General features: G+C 47.6%; 1 protein-coding gene across 1 annotated transcript in view; it reads right to left on the bottom strand.

The window, feature by feature from the left end:
• Window positions 1-13294, bottom strand: part of SVOP (SV2 related protein) — a 52344-nt gene that overhangs the window by 29437 nt on the left and 9613 nt on the right. The window contains exons 2-5 of the mRNA XM_037052334.1: window positions 12632-12792; window positions 9818-9903; window positions 8669-8767; window positions 7857-7928 (exon numbers count right to left, since the gene is read on the bottom strand). Coding sequence (XP_036908229.1) covers window positions 7857-7928; window positions 8669-8767; window positions 9818-9903; window positions 12632-12792 — 418 coding nt within the window. The remainder of the gene's footprint in view (window positions 1-7856; window positions 7929-8668; window positions 8768-9817; window positions 9904-12631; window positions 12793-13294) is intronic.

Below are 13294 nucleotides of genomic sequence, written 5' to 3'. Positions count from 1 at the left end.
TCCACCAGCCCCAATCCAACTGCCCGCCCAGCCATCACGCAGCGGAAAACTCCGTGATTACCTACGTCTGGATCTTCAGTCCCCCTTTACACATAGGCAGGATTCGGGGTGGGGTGTAGTCTGAACATACTATACTCAATTTTTCAGAAAGGCAACTTCCAGGTAAATCGAAGGAAGATCATGCTTTGTTTTATCTGGAAGTTTATGAAATCGACTTCCTCCATCATTTCAGAAAACCGGGTTGCCCATGGCAACACTGTGCCTGGAGTTGGAGTCACTTCCGAATTGTTCTCCAGTCACAGGGCTTTGACACGGACCTACTAATAGACTGATCTGAATCTTATTTCCAAATGTCAGTGATAAAGCAAAAAACATCAGCAAGATTCAGTTAAATACACGGTTATTGATAATCAGGGGCAAATATTCACTGCTTCCTTTTATTATCTAGGCAAAGTTGTACGGGAAAATTTGCATACTGAAAATAAATTTCACATTTATTATCTCTGAAAATTTCTCCCTCATATCGTAGTTAGGGCATTACTGAGTTCCTTTTTATATTATTCGAGTGGGTATTTCATTTTATCTTTGGAATTATTTCTGGAAACTAGGGAGCACTATTAAAATTTCTAAGAACTATTTTTTAAATGAAGGGGACATTGTGTTTGCCAAGGTTAAGACCTACCTGGGGACACAATGCCACAAGAAAAACATGCTGCGTCTTCCTGGAGTGTTAATTACTCTTGCAGATTGAGAAAGAATTGAGAGTAAAGGTAATTGAAAGGACAGTTTTTACGTAACAACCAACATCAACCCTGTTATGGAGCAGAACGCAGTCCTTACATCCGCTGGAGAACAGGCATCGGAAGGTCTGGGCAGGCGTCTCCGAAGCGCTCCTCCCAGAACCAATGAGCTCCCTCTCCCGGGCCCGGGAGACAGGTTGGGAGAAAAGCGCAAAACCTAGGGTTTTAGCTTTAAATCCTTAAACTGAATTAAAATGACTCAGGAAAATTTGTAAGTCTAGCAGCTGACTTGGGGTCTTTGGGAAAATGATTTTAGGTCACAGAACATTTTAAATAACTCTGAATCGCCTAGCTAGGAGGTGGTTTCTTTTTCATTCCAATGTCCACTCTTCCCCGGTTATGTCCCAAAGGAATTATCTGGGTGGTGCTAGTCTGTTGTTAACGCCTTTTGACCACCTACTAATCTCTCTTTTGAACCCAGAGAGAGCAGTGAGGCAATGATAACCAGCTAGAACTTAATAACATTGTTTTATTTCTATGGCATTTATTTTTTTGGATATATTTCCTTAGGGCAATTGTTACTGATTTCCCACTTAAGATGCTCTGTACAGTTTCTTTCCCCCTAGAATTCATTTTATTAAGAAAAAAACCCCCACACAGTTCATACAAAAAAAAAGACACAGTGTGCACAAGAGAACAGGTAGGACAAGAATTATTAAAGTAGGAAGCCCTGGATCTATTGCAATAATAATAAAGCCACGTTTGTGTACCCCTAAACTTATGACTATGAAATTCATACTTAATTCCTTTCTTTTGGCTTAAGCTAACTCAGTAGAGATTTTCTTCCCTGGAACCCAAAGAGTCTTGAGTCAGAAACAGGACCTCGTTAGCAGCAGAGGAAAAAAAAAAGAAGTGAAACAGAGCAGGACACGAGAAAAAGGAAGTGAAGGGGACACCCAGACTGGGGCACGGAGGCTCAGCCTCCCTCCCGGGGCTGCCTGTGTTACCCCAGTGAGGTCACCAGTGACCCGCATGCCAGGCACCACACACAGGCACACTGGCCCGTCCTGTCGGGTCACAGCAGATCACAGCTGGCTCTGCATTTGCCTGCTGATGTCACCCACACAGAGAACCCTTGGCTGTGTGGGTCACCCTCTAACATGACTCTGTTGGTGATCAGCTGCCTAGGAAATGAGAACTCAGCGACTATTCGTGAGTAGTGCTGTGGCTATTGCAAAGCCGTGAGTACTGCCAGCAGGTCCCCACCGAGCACCACTCAGGGATTCTGTAGAAATGTCCCCTGGGCTTGTCATTAGCTATACTTGTCACTCTACCCTAACATCTGTTCTCCCTTTTAGACTGTTAGCCCCGTCTTTTCTCCCTTCCTCTCCCCCTCCCTCTCTCCCTCCCTTCCTTCCTCCCTTCTTTTCTTTCGTCCTTCCTTCATTCCCTGTTTATTAATTGAGCTTCCCCTGCATGCTAGCCTCTAGAAATAGATGCATAGACATTATAGATTCATTAATTTGCTTATTCAATGATTTGACAGTAAGCATGTATTGAGTGCCTGCTGTATGCCAGACACTAGAGTACTGATACATGTTATTCATTCAATAAACATGTGTGAACATCTGTGTGCCCTGCACTGGAGGTACTGATATGTATCATTCATTCATTCACTCATTTGTTTGCTATGCATGTATTGAGCACCTGTTGTGTGCCTGGCAGTCAAAGTGCTATTACTTGTTCATTCATCCATTAACTTTGCACATATTGGATGCCAGGCACTGGACTTTGTCCTGGGCTGCAGCAGGGAACACGACAGCCAGAGCCTCTGACTTCATGGAACTTTCACTCACACGGATCCTCGCAGTAACCTTTGGAAAGAGATTATTTTCGTTTCCAAAGTAGCACAGTGATGGTTGAAGGATTGGTCGGTGAGTGATTTGTTCGGGATCAGCAGAGTCCAAACTGAAGCCAGGATTTCCAGCCCTAAATGCTGTAGTGTGAACAAGCCACTCCCTTCCTCCAGGGCCTTCGATGGCTCCGCATTACCTCTGGCAGAGAACGTACATGCACCACACAGGTGTGGTACAGCAAGGACAGGTGAGTCTGGGTGAATGAAAAAGGACTTGAGCTGCCTTGTCAGCCTCTACTCAGCTATGGTCAAAAGTTACCATCATGGGCCCTGGCTGGGTAGCTCAGTTGGTTAGTTAGAGCATTGGTCTGATATGCCAAGGCTGCAGGTTCAATTCCTGGTCAGGACACATGCAAGAATCAACCAGTGAATGCATAGTTAAGTGTAACAACAAAATGATGATTCTCTCCCTCTCAGTCTCTAAAATCAAAAGTTACCATCATGGAATGTGGATCCTCGGCTGCAGACAGGCCAATTAAAAAAAAACCATAACTTTTGTATTTTTATGCAAAATATGTCATTTTTGAAAGAGAGGTAACTGACTTGGAGCCCTGTGAAGCATTGTATGGGATAAAGAATACACATGTGTGGACCATACTTGGCCCGTGGCTCATCAGCTTGCAACCTGGAGCTTAGAAAGGCCCCCAGCTCCTGCTCCAAGGAGCTCAAAGTCTTGCTACCATTTGGGTGGCAGGCCTGTCACCCCCAAGAGGAGCTTGCTCAGTAGTGTACAGGTGACTCTCTCTTAACTGAACCCCCTAAGCCAGGTATTCTTCAGTCATGCTCACATGCAAAGAAAAAATAGTTACGAGGCAAGGAAGCCGGGGGAATCTTCAAAACACTGAAATGAGAGGCCCCCTGGTCACCTCCTTTCCCTCCTTAGGAATAACATGGACCTGCAGGCTTTGAACTAGAAAATGGCCTGGTCATATTCTGCAGTTGTTGTTCTTGGTGTTCCAACCAGTAAGTCACCAATGATCATGGGCTAACCAAGCATCAGTAAACATGGCTCTGACCTACACTGCCTCCTTTAAACAGCACTATAAGCTATGATGTTGTCACTCCGATTTTGCAGAAGGAGAAACTGAGGCTCGAGGAGGTGGAGTAACCTGCTCCAGGTTCCCTAGGATGCGAACCTGGTTGCGTTTATTTCCAACACTTCAAGTCTGCACATCCAACGTCTCCCTACCTTTCAGTGGCTGCCACAAGCCCCCAGGCTCCAGAAACTTCTGCAGGAACTGAAGCAGCCCACTGAGTCCCAACCCCATATGTGAGTCCCCTGCAAAGTCACGCAGCGGACACCCTCACAGAAACCTTCCAGCTGGGCGGAGGCAGAACAAGGAGCTAAGAGATTTTTAGTGCTCGCCAAAGCTCGCCAGCTGCCCAGCTCGCCCGTTGCTCCTGGAGGAGTTCTGGGGAAGGTTTATAATTAGAGCCTGATCCATCCTCCCTGGGGTTGGCCCGGAACTCCATGCAGGAGACAAGGGGCCTTGCAGTCTTGGGGTGCTTTCTCTCCTCTGTCCCTGGTCAAGCCAGCTTTGCATGGGCTGTGGAATTTAGCAAGCTGGTCAGGAGAGCTGGAGAAACACTCCAGGCAGCCCTCCAAGCTTGCTTTATTTGAGATGAATGACTGTCCCACCGATCAACTGAATTCTGGGGACAAGTTAGTCATGTCTCCCAGCAGCCATGGTCAGGGGGAAGGATGTCAACTCTGGAGTAAGACACTCCTGAACTTTAACACTGCACCATCAGCCTGGCAAGTGATGGGAATAATAATGGACATTTTTGAAATGCTTCCTTTGGGTCAAGGGCCCATTTACTCTTCATAACAGCCCAAAGGGAGAGACTGCCATGACCTCATTTACAGATAAGGCACCTGAGACACAGCAAAGTTCAGGGACTTGCCAGAACCCATGCAACCTATCACTGGAGGAGATGGGATTTGAACCTAAACAGTTTGGTCTCAGAACCCGTGCTTGTCATGATGATGTTATATCAATATTTCATTTGTCCAAATGAGCCCCTTATTGAGCCAATGAGCAAATATTGAGATGTGGGTTGAATGGTCCCCAGGCGATACGTGAGAGGATGAAGAGCTAACTCTTCCCAAGAAGGCCACTGGCACTGTCTGCCCGTTCCCTCTCAGGGCCTGGTTTCTCAACCTTGGCATCGTTCACATTTGGGATCTGGTAATTCTCTGTGGTGGGGACAGTCCTGGGCACTGTGGGATTTCACACAGAATCCCTGACGTCTACTCGTTAGGGGCCGGTAGCGCCCCTCCCCTGGGTTGTGACAACCAAAAACACCTGAAGACATTGCTAAGTTGCAGGGAGGCAAAATTCACCCTCTTCTTTGAGAATCGCTGTTGGAGGAGGTGCCAAAATGTGTTTCCAGGTCACAAGATTCAGTCAATGGTATTACTGAAAACCCATCTATGAAACTTTTTCACATCCAAGCTTAGCGCTTTCTCCTCTGAGGCTCATCACAAACACAAAGCCATCTATATTCTAGAGGGCTCCCTCCTGGGAACACATATGAGTCACTGCCCTCGGGGGCAGGATAAACACACGCTTACAAGGGAAGCCAGGATCCTAAGGCATAGCGACCCATTGTGGACTTTTCGGGTAAACAAAGAGGATACATCAGTGAAGTCAGATGGTGTGGAGAGAAGGGGAGATAGCCAAAAATAGAAACAAGATCTTATTCTCATCCACCCAGCTCAGTGACTCAAGAAATATTTATTGAGTGCCTGCTAGAAGCCAGGTGCTGTGTCAGGCTCTGGGGCCACCTCTGTGAACAATGCAGGCACTGCCCCTTTCCTTGGGCAGTTGACTAAACTCACCTATCAGTCTTTCTGCTCTGTGCCCATGGCAGACATCACTAATCAATCACAGCACTATCCACCGAGGCTTCTGACTCTTCCAATCCATGTTCCTGACATCCCCTACTGAAGGATTAGAACAGACCCAAGGAACAAAAACCCATCTGCCCTTTAGTTTGGGGAATTTAATAAATGGTAGCTGTTAATATCAGTTATTACCTAATCCAACCTGCTTCAATATAAATAAGGAAACTGAGGCCCGAGGTGAGGGAGTGACTTGGTTTAGTCACCCAGTGGCAAATTCAGGCCCCAGATTAAGGTATTTTTACTCCTTTCCCCCTGTAGTCTTCATGGCTTCAGTATTCAGCATTTGGATGACAGAATCGGGGGCCCAGTAAAATTCCTCATTACAGGTTCCTGAATTTTTCTATGCATGCACATGTTTGCCTCGAGAACAAGTAAATAAAAAATGTTTTCAGCCGGAGACAGAGGAATGAGTCGTTTATCCCTACACCCAGCCTGCTCAGGAAGAAGCCATACTAAAATCTCAGAAGAGCTTTTTCCTTTCGTTATTTCATAGGCCTGAAGATTAACTAACGTTCAGTCCGGCAGCAGACAGCCCCAGGCTTACAGCCCCTCAAGCCCAGCTCCACCAGAGAAATGGTTTTAAAAAGTTCTTCTCTTTCCTCCTTCCTTTCTTCCCTTCCCCTTCCTTCCTTCCTTCCTTCCTTCCTTCCTTCCTTCCTTCCTTCCTTCCTTCCTCCCTCCTTCCTCCCTCTGTCCAGATCCCATTCTGCTCTATCAGCCAACCAGAAAACCTCTAAAGCAATGACTCACACCCTCCAGAAACAGGAAGTGGGTGGGAGGCTGGATAGACACAGAGTCTAGAAAGCTGCCCCCCCACCCCCACCCCGAAGACCACAGTAATCCAGGCTTTACTCTCTCTAGGACGTCTGGAGAGGCCTTGCCAACTCACCTCTCCAGCCCCTAAAACCATCTAAGATCCTCTGGGCTACGAAGGCTATGGCCTGTTGCCCAACCTTGCCACCTCTGGCCCTGCCAAGCCACTCCCTGGTGGTTTCATCACTCAACACCATGTATCTGCTCGGCTCTGTGTTTCCTGTCCAGTCAAAGAAGGAGGGGCTGTGGCTGGAGTCTGCTTCCTGTACAGCACTGTTCAAACATCCATTCATTCACTGAGCCAACATATACTTACTGAACACCTATGGATTCCACCCCGTAGCATCATGGTTAAGGGTCTAGACTTAGACTTGCCCAAGGTCACACAGCCAGGAGTAGCAGACTCAGGACCGAGGTCCACATGACTTCAGAGCTCCAGCACGTAACCACCGCACTATCCTGCCTTGGGAGGAACTGCAGGGTGATGAGTCCAAGAAAGAGATGAATGAAGCGGTCGGGGAACGTGATATCTCAGAATGAGCACCAGTGGAGTGGCGGCTTGGCCAAGCTCACCTAGAGCTATTGAGATCTTCTCACCCCTGAGGCCCAGGCTTATAGTTGGAACGACTGCAGCTTCACACACTATAAGCATCAAAGAGCCCAAGTACAGTCTAGCAGAACAAAAACAACTCAAATACAAAGCAGACCATCAAAGCCATGAAGTAACAAAACAGTAAGCATTCAGCTCTGGCCGGCTAGCTCAGCTGGCTAGAGCACTGTCCCGGTACACCAAAGTTGCAGGTTCAATCCCAGATCAGGGCACGGACAAAATTCAACCATGAGTCATGGTTGAATGAGTGGGACAATGAGTAATGTATGAGTAAGTGGGACAATAAACTGATGTTTCTGTCTCTCAAGTAATAAGTAAATAGGTAACACTTTTTTGGAAAGCAGTAAGAGCTCCTTGTAATTCCAGACCTGGAAATCGCCTTCGTGTTTGCAAATCCACTTCCTGTCATCTCCTAGACAAGAATTCTAGTGCAAATAATTTATTTAGGTGGCAGTCCCAGGAGGGGTGGGGAAGGCGGACAATTTGGGGTGCCTCGATGAGCAGGGTCCCCCGCTGGCCCCACAGCTCCATCCTGCTGGGATTGAGAGGCAATACTTAAGGGCAAAGAGGCGATGTCTTTCTCTACCAACAGAAAGAGCCTGCCCCCAGCCTGCTGTGAATGCAGAGTGCCCAGAAGATCACGTGGGGGCCAACAGCACCTTCTACACTGTGAAATGCATGTGCTTGGCACCCCCGCCTGGTAATGTGTGGCATCAAAAATCCACAGTGTCTTCAGAGCAATGTCTTCTCACCGCATGTCAACATAGCTCCTAATTAGGTCTCCCCAGTGCTCAAGCAGCGTGCGTTCTGTTACTTATCATCACCATGGAGATAACCCAAGGGACATGCGCTTAGGAGAGGTGGCCTTACTGTTTTCCTGCCGTACTGGTCTGAGATGTTTCCCCAGAGGGTGGAGCTGGACATCATGCCGACAAAGACCACCTGTGGAGGGGAGGAAGGTTTCTGTTAGACCACGACACGGAGCAGCACAGAGAAAGGGAACAACAGATTGACCCTGTGTTGTCACACCCTACTAATAGTAAGAAGCCGATGTTCGCTGTGGTCCTGCTAAGGTGCAAATGCTATTCTGCGTGCTTTGTGTTACTGCTGAAACCTCACAACCATCCTAGGGGGTGGGTGTCATTGTCCCTATTTTACAGATGAGAAAACAGACTCAGAGAGGCGAGGACACTTGACCAGGGTCACACATCTGTGAGTGGCGCTACTTGGGCTGGAATTAGGCAGTATGGCTGTGGAACTAGCATTTTACTAATTGCTAGCCATTCTGAAGAAATATCTTGTCCCGTTGCTAAGAAAACATCAAAGGTTGCAAGATAGAGTTTGGAGAGTATGAAAACAGGAGACGGGAGGTTAGAAACTACTGGCATCTCCTTTTTAGCTGAGTGAGCGGTACAAGGTCTAAGTGACATGCCCAGGTGGCTTCCAGCTCCCTAGCAATTGAGAAGCATGTCTGGAGCCCCCAGGGGGTTGGACCCCTGTGTGCAGTGGTCCCACTGGTTGCCAACCTCCTGGGGAGGGAAGGAAGCTGAGGCCGTGGTGCTTCCATGCAGTTTAATTCTTTTCCACTGAGCCTTTGGCAGCAGTGGGAGCAGGGAGACACCCCACAGACCACCCAGGGCACCAGCACGGTGTGCAACAGGAGAGAGCCGCCGGCCGCCTACCGAGGTCAGCAGCGCAACCTGCCAGCTGGGAAGCCGCCACTCGCAGTGCAGCTGGGGCGCGAGGATGCTCAGGATCATCATTTCCATGGCGTCTGCCATCTGCAGAGGGAGGTGCAAAGGTCATGCGGCCAGGATGCCGTGTGTGCAGGGACGGCTGACCCCTCCCCCAGGGACCCCCAAGACAGCATACAGAAACTCCTACTGCCTGCTGAGTACCTACCACGTAGCAAAACAAGTTAGATTCTCTAGTAGTTAAAACAGTGTGGTACCAATGCAGGATTGACAACTAGAGGTTAATCTTTTTTTTTTTCTGTGTGGGATTTTTCCATGTTTAAAAAAATAGGGGCACTTCCGGAAGAAAGTGGGAAAGCATCCCATTTCAAAAATATAAGAAAAACATTTTTTTATAGAGATAGAGAGGCAAGGATCTTTTCTCTTTAGTTCAGTTAGAGATTAGTTTGTCTTCGGGTTCGAGTCGTTGTTCGTAGAGCATGCTCAGTGTATTTAACAATTGTGACCTTTTAATATATTAAAATGTACTCGGAAGCCCCAGCAATTAAACATCCTTTACAGGACTAGATAGAATGATGGGGCAGAAATGAGAGTCCAGACGCAGCCCCATGAAGCTGTGGGAATGTGTGGACGATCCAGGGAGCCTTTCAGATTAGTGGGAAAACGACGTGGGGAAATTAGAGATCCATTTGGAAAAATAGTTTCAAAAATAAATTTCAGTTGTACTAATGGTCTAGATGCTCTATTTGCCATAGGTCAGTGGAGTGATTTTCACCAGGGATCCTGCACCTCGTGAAGCGAGGGGCTCGGTTTTATCTGTGCGTGGTTTTCTAGGGTGAGCGCCATAGATGGCCTTCATCATCTCAGAGAGGCCCCGAGCCCCAAAGGATTGGGAACCGTTCATTTAGCCGGGAGCTCCAACGCCTCCTGGTGGGCAATTGCCAACATTACCGGACTCCTCCCAAGCACTGCCCTGCATTACCACCCACATCACTCAGCATAAACCTTAACGGTTCAAGCCAAGGCTCTCTGTGAAAAGCACTGTCCTTCCTTATAGATGACGGAGACCCAGTGAAGCAGCATGCACAAGGGTCTCTTGGAGAGTGAACGCGAGGTCTCTGCCCCAGAAATACTTGCCCAAGCCAGGCCGGTGAGAACCGACAGCTTCCATTGAAATTTTCCAAACCCAATGGCTTCCACCGCATCTTCCACCATGAAAGTATCTGGGAAGGAGACAGGGGGAGGGGAGGAGGAAGTCAGGGCATCCCGAAGTTGTCCTAGTGTGGAGTGGGGCTGGCAGGGGTCTCCAGGCAAACTCATTAAAGACAGCACATGCCGCTTCTAGAATTTATCCTAGAAAAAACGTGCTTGCTATCAAATCCACTGCAACACTGTTTACAAAAGGCAAAACAGGAAAATGCAGAGTGTCTATCAACAGGCGTCGGTCAAACAAATGGTGACATATATTATAATTTTGTGTGTTTATATATCCACATTATAAAATATGCCCCAACTGTTAAAAAGAATGTGCAGATGTAGAAAGATGTGTGCAATGTATTATTGTTAATTAATTTTAAAAAATGAAGCAAGATAGACAACACAGTATTTAGGATGGCTCTCTTCTTTGAAATGGACACATGTGTGGGTGTTTAGTATATGTGACTATGTACAGAATATACACAAAACTTACATTGTGGTTCTATGTTCATTGTCTTTGGAGGGAGGGAGGGAGAAATCATTTGCAACTTTAGCTTCCTTCCTTGTAGAATGTATTACTTGCCCAGTCAGAGAAAGAATACTTTGTAAAAGCAGAATTTCACCTGTACTCAAATGGAAAGGTATCCACACTCTATTGCTACATGAAAGGCAGTGTGTGGAGAGGTTCATGCCGTAAGAACTGTCTCTGAGATGAAAGCAGGTGTGTGCACCACGCAGAGGAAGTCAGAAAGAATGGCCACAGGTTCATCTTTGAGGACAGCAGCCGCCTACCTACCTTGCACATTTCTAAAGTGTCTGAATGATTTCCACATAAACACATGGTATGGGTATGCTCAAAAAATAGAGACATAATTAGTAAGCAAATAAATGTTTTGGAAAATACTAAAAGACTAAGTCCAATGCAGTGTGCTGGGTTGTGTCCTGTGCAATGACTGCTGGAAAAAACTGGCCAAGTTAAAATAAAAAGTCTGGGATGTAGGAAAATGCGTTGCACCAGAACTCATCTCCTAGTTGTGACGAACGTCCACTGGTTGGTGCTCGCATGAGGCACATGTGAGCATTCTCGATAGTATCTTTACAACTTTTCTACAAATCCAAAATGGTTTCAGCATAACTTCTGGCAACTGTGGCTTTTTTGGAATGTCAATCATGAACCTCCAACCTCAATCAATCTTCTCCAAAAGCGTGAGCTGGTTCAGGCTTTTTTTCGGTGAAAATTTTGAGGAGAAAGCAGAGTCAGTAACATCATTAGTAACATCTGATGTTACTGGTGTCACAGAGTCTAACATCATCAGTGACACGAAGCGATGATGACATAACGATGCACTACTGAGAGTTCACCACGTGCCAGGCACCGCCCTAGGAGCTTGGTGGGCGTTATCACCTCACTTAGTCCCCGTCCCAACTTTGTTAAGGCCCAGTCTCAGCCCCATTTACAGAGGAGGAAGTGGACTCTCCCAGCATCACTCGGCTGACACACCATTGACCTGGGAGTTGAGCCCAGACTGGCCTGGACAGTAGACACTGCTCCTAACCGCTGCCTCCCCTCTCCCTAGTCATTGCCTCCTTAGCTCTGCTAACAATAGGCCTTGGGTTCGGGTCAGTGATCCTCCCTCCTGCTGGGAATCGGGGGCCTTTCAGGAACGCGTGGAACGATTTTGCCCATCAGCACCGAGCGATGAGGGGAGACCAGGTCCCACAGCTCCACCTCAGGCTCTTTGTTTGAACAGCTCTACTCAGAGGCAGCACAAGGTCCTGAGTAAGAATGTGGATTCTGAGGTCAGATCACCTGGGTTCAAATACAGTGTGGCTGATTTCTAGCTGTGTGACTCTGGGCAAGACACTTAACCTTTTTGTACTTGAGTTTTCCTCTTCTGCAAAATGGGGAAGGCGACCATAATAGTTCCAATTAGAAATGTGAAGATTAAGTGGGTAGTATGTATAAAGTGCTTAGAACAGTGCCTGGCACAGAGTAAACCTTCAGCTAATGTCAGCCATTCCCATCACGATCCCATCACGACCGTTATCACCATCACATTCACCACCACCATCATCACCACCACCAAACGCCATCACCACCGTCGTTATTATCGCTGTCAAAATATCACCACCATCCCCACCATCCTCATCACATCATCAATACACCATCACCATCATCATTATCACATCATAACCACCACCGTCAACACCATCATGCTCACCAACAACACCATATTCACCACCACTGTTATCATCACTGTTACAATTCTCACCATCACAATCATTTTTATCAACATCACATCATCAATACACTATCACCATCATCACCACCACAATTATCATCACTGTCATAATCAGCACCATTGTCACCACCATCATCACCATATCGTCATCACCGTATCGTCATCACCACCACCATCATATCACCATTGTCATCGTCACTACCATCATCACCATCAGCATTATCACCAAAATCATCACGTCTCATCAACCTCATCACCATTGTCATGGTGCTGTCCTCAGCCAAGGGTTATGCAATGACGCTGACGGCGGGGATTGTGATGTAACCTTGCTTGGTGATGTAAGCCATGTAGGTTCAGCTCACACTTCCAGTATCACCCCTGGGCCCTCTGGGCCCTCCTACTTGCCCCTTCAAGAGGTCCCTCTGAAAGTGCCACCTGGGGAGGCGACCCTGGCATCACAGAGCCCCTGACCGTGGCCTGGGCTGGTGTCTCGGCCGCAGGGCCCCCTCACCGTCAGTGGGATTGGCAAACTCCTTGGGCACAGCCGCTCCATCGTCCAGCTCCACCGCCTCTAGGCCCGTGCGGACCCCTTCGATCTGGACCTCATGCTCTCCCGAAGCCGTGTCATCCTCTGACCTTGCACTCTCGCCCGTGCGACGAAATTTCACCACTCTAGAGAACAGAGCAAATCCGGTCATGAAGGCTAGAGCTCCCCCCTCCCCAGCCTTGCTGCCCAGCTCTTGTGCCCAAGACAGGTGAAGGGCTTTGTTTCCGCAGTCAGGGGAGTTGCTCGGGTAGGGCGTTTCTGTTGAGTCGGCCTGTAGGGGGCGACACAACTTCGAAGGCTGTGTATCGGTCAGGATGGCCACGTACAGGTGCACGGGTTGGGCACGGCACAACTCCAGAGGAGCCCTGTTCCCACGGTGGGCTGGGGAAAGAGGATCTCTCCATTCTAGACTTGAATACTGTTTGGAAGCACGTGTTTCAGAATTTAGACTCATCTCTCTGTAACAGAGAGAACAATTTGGTCACCTGAAGGTTATACTATGCCCACAAAACGTTGCTTATCTGTAGTATTTTTTAAGTGGATGCCCAACTTATTAATGGAAAGAATTCAGGTAAAAAGCAAGACTTCTGATGTCTCTTTAAGTAGAATATCTGGCCATCTGGGGCC

This window comes from Sturnira hondurensis, unplaced genomic scaffold (assembly GCF_014824575.4).
Source record: "Sturnira hondurensis isolate 20B ecotype Veracruz unplaced genomic scaffold, ASM1482457v3 Scaffold0007406, whole genome shotgun sequence".
In the NCBI taxonomy this organism is placed as follows: Eukaryota; Metazoa; Chordata; class Mammalia; order Chiroptera; family Phyllostomidae; genus Sturnira; species Sturnira hondurensis.
The sequence above is the reverse complement of the archived record's forward strand: the minus strand, read 5'-3'. Positions and strand labels throughout refer to the sequence as shown.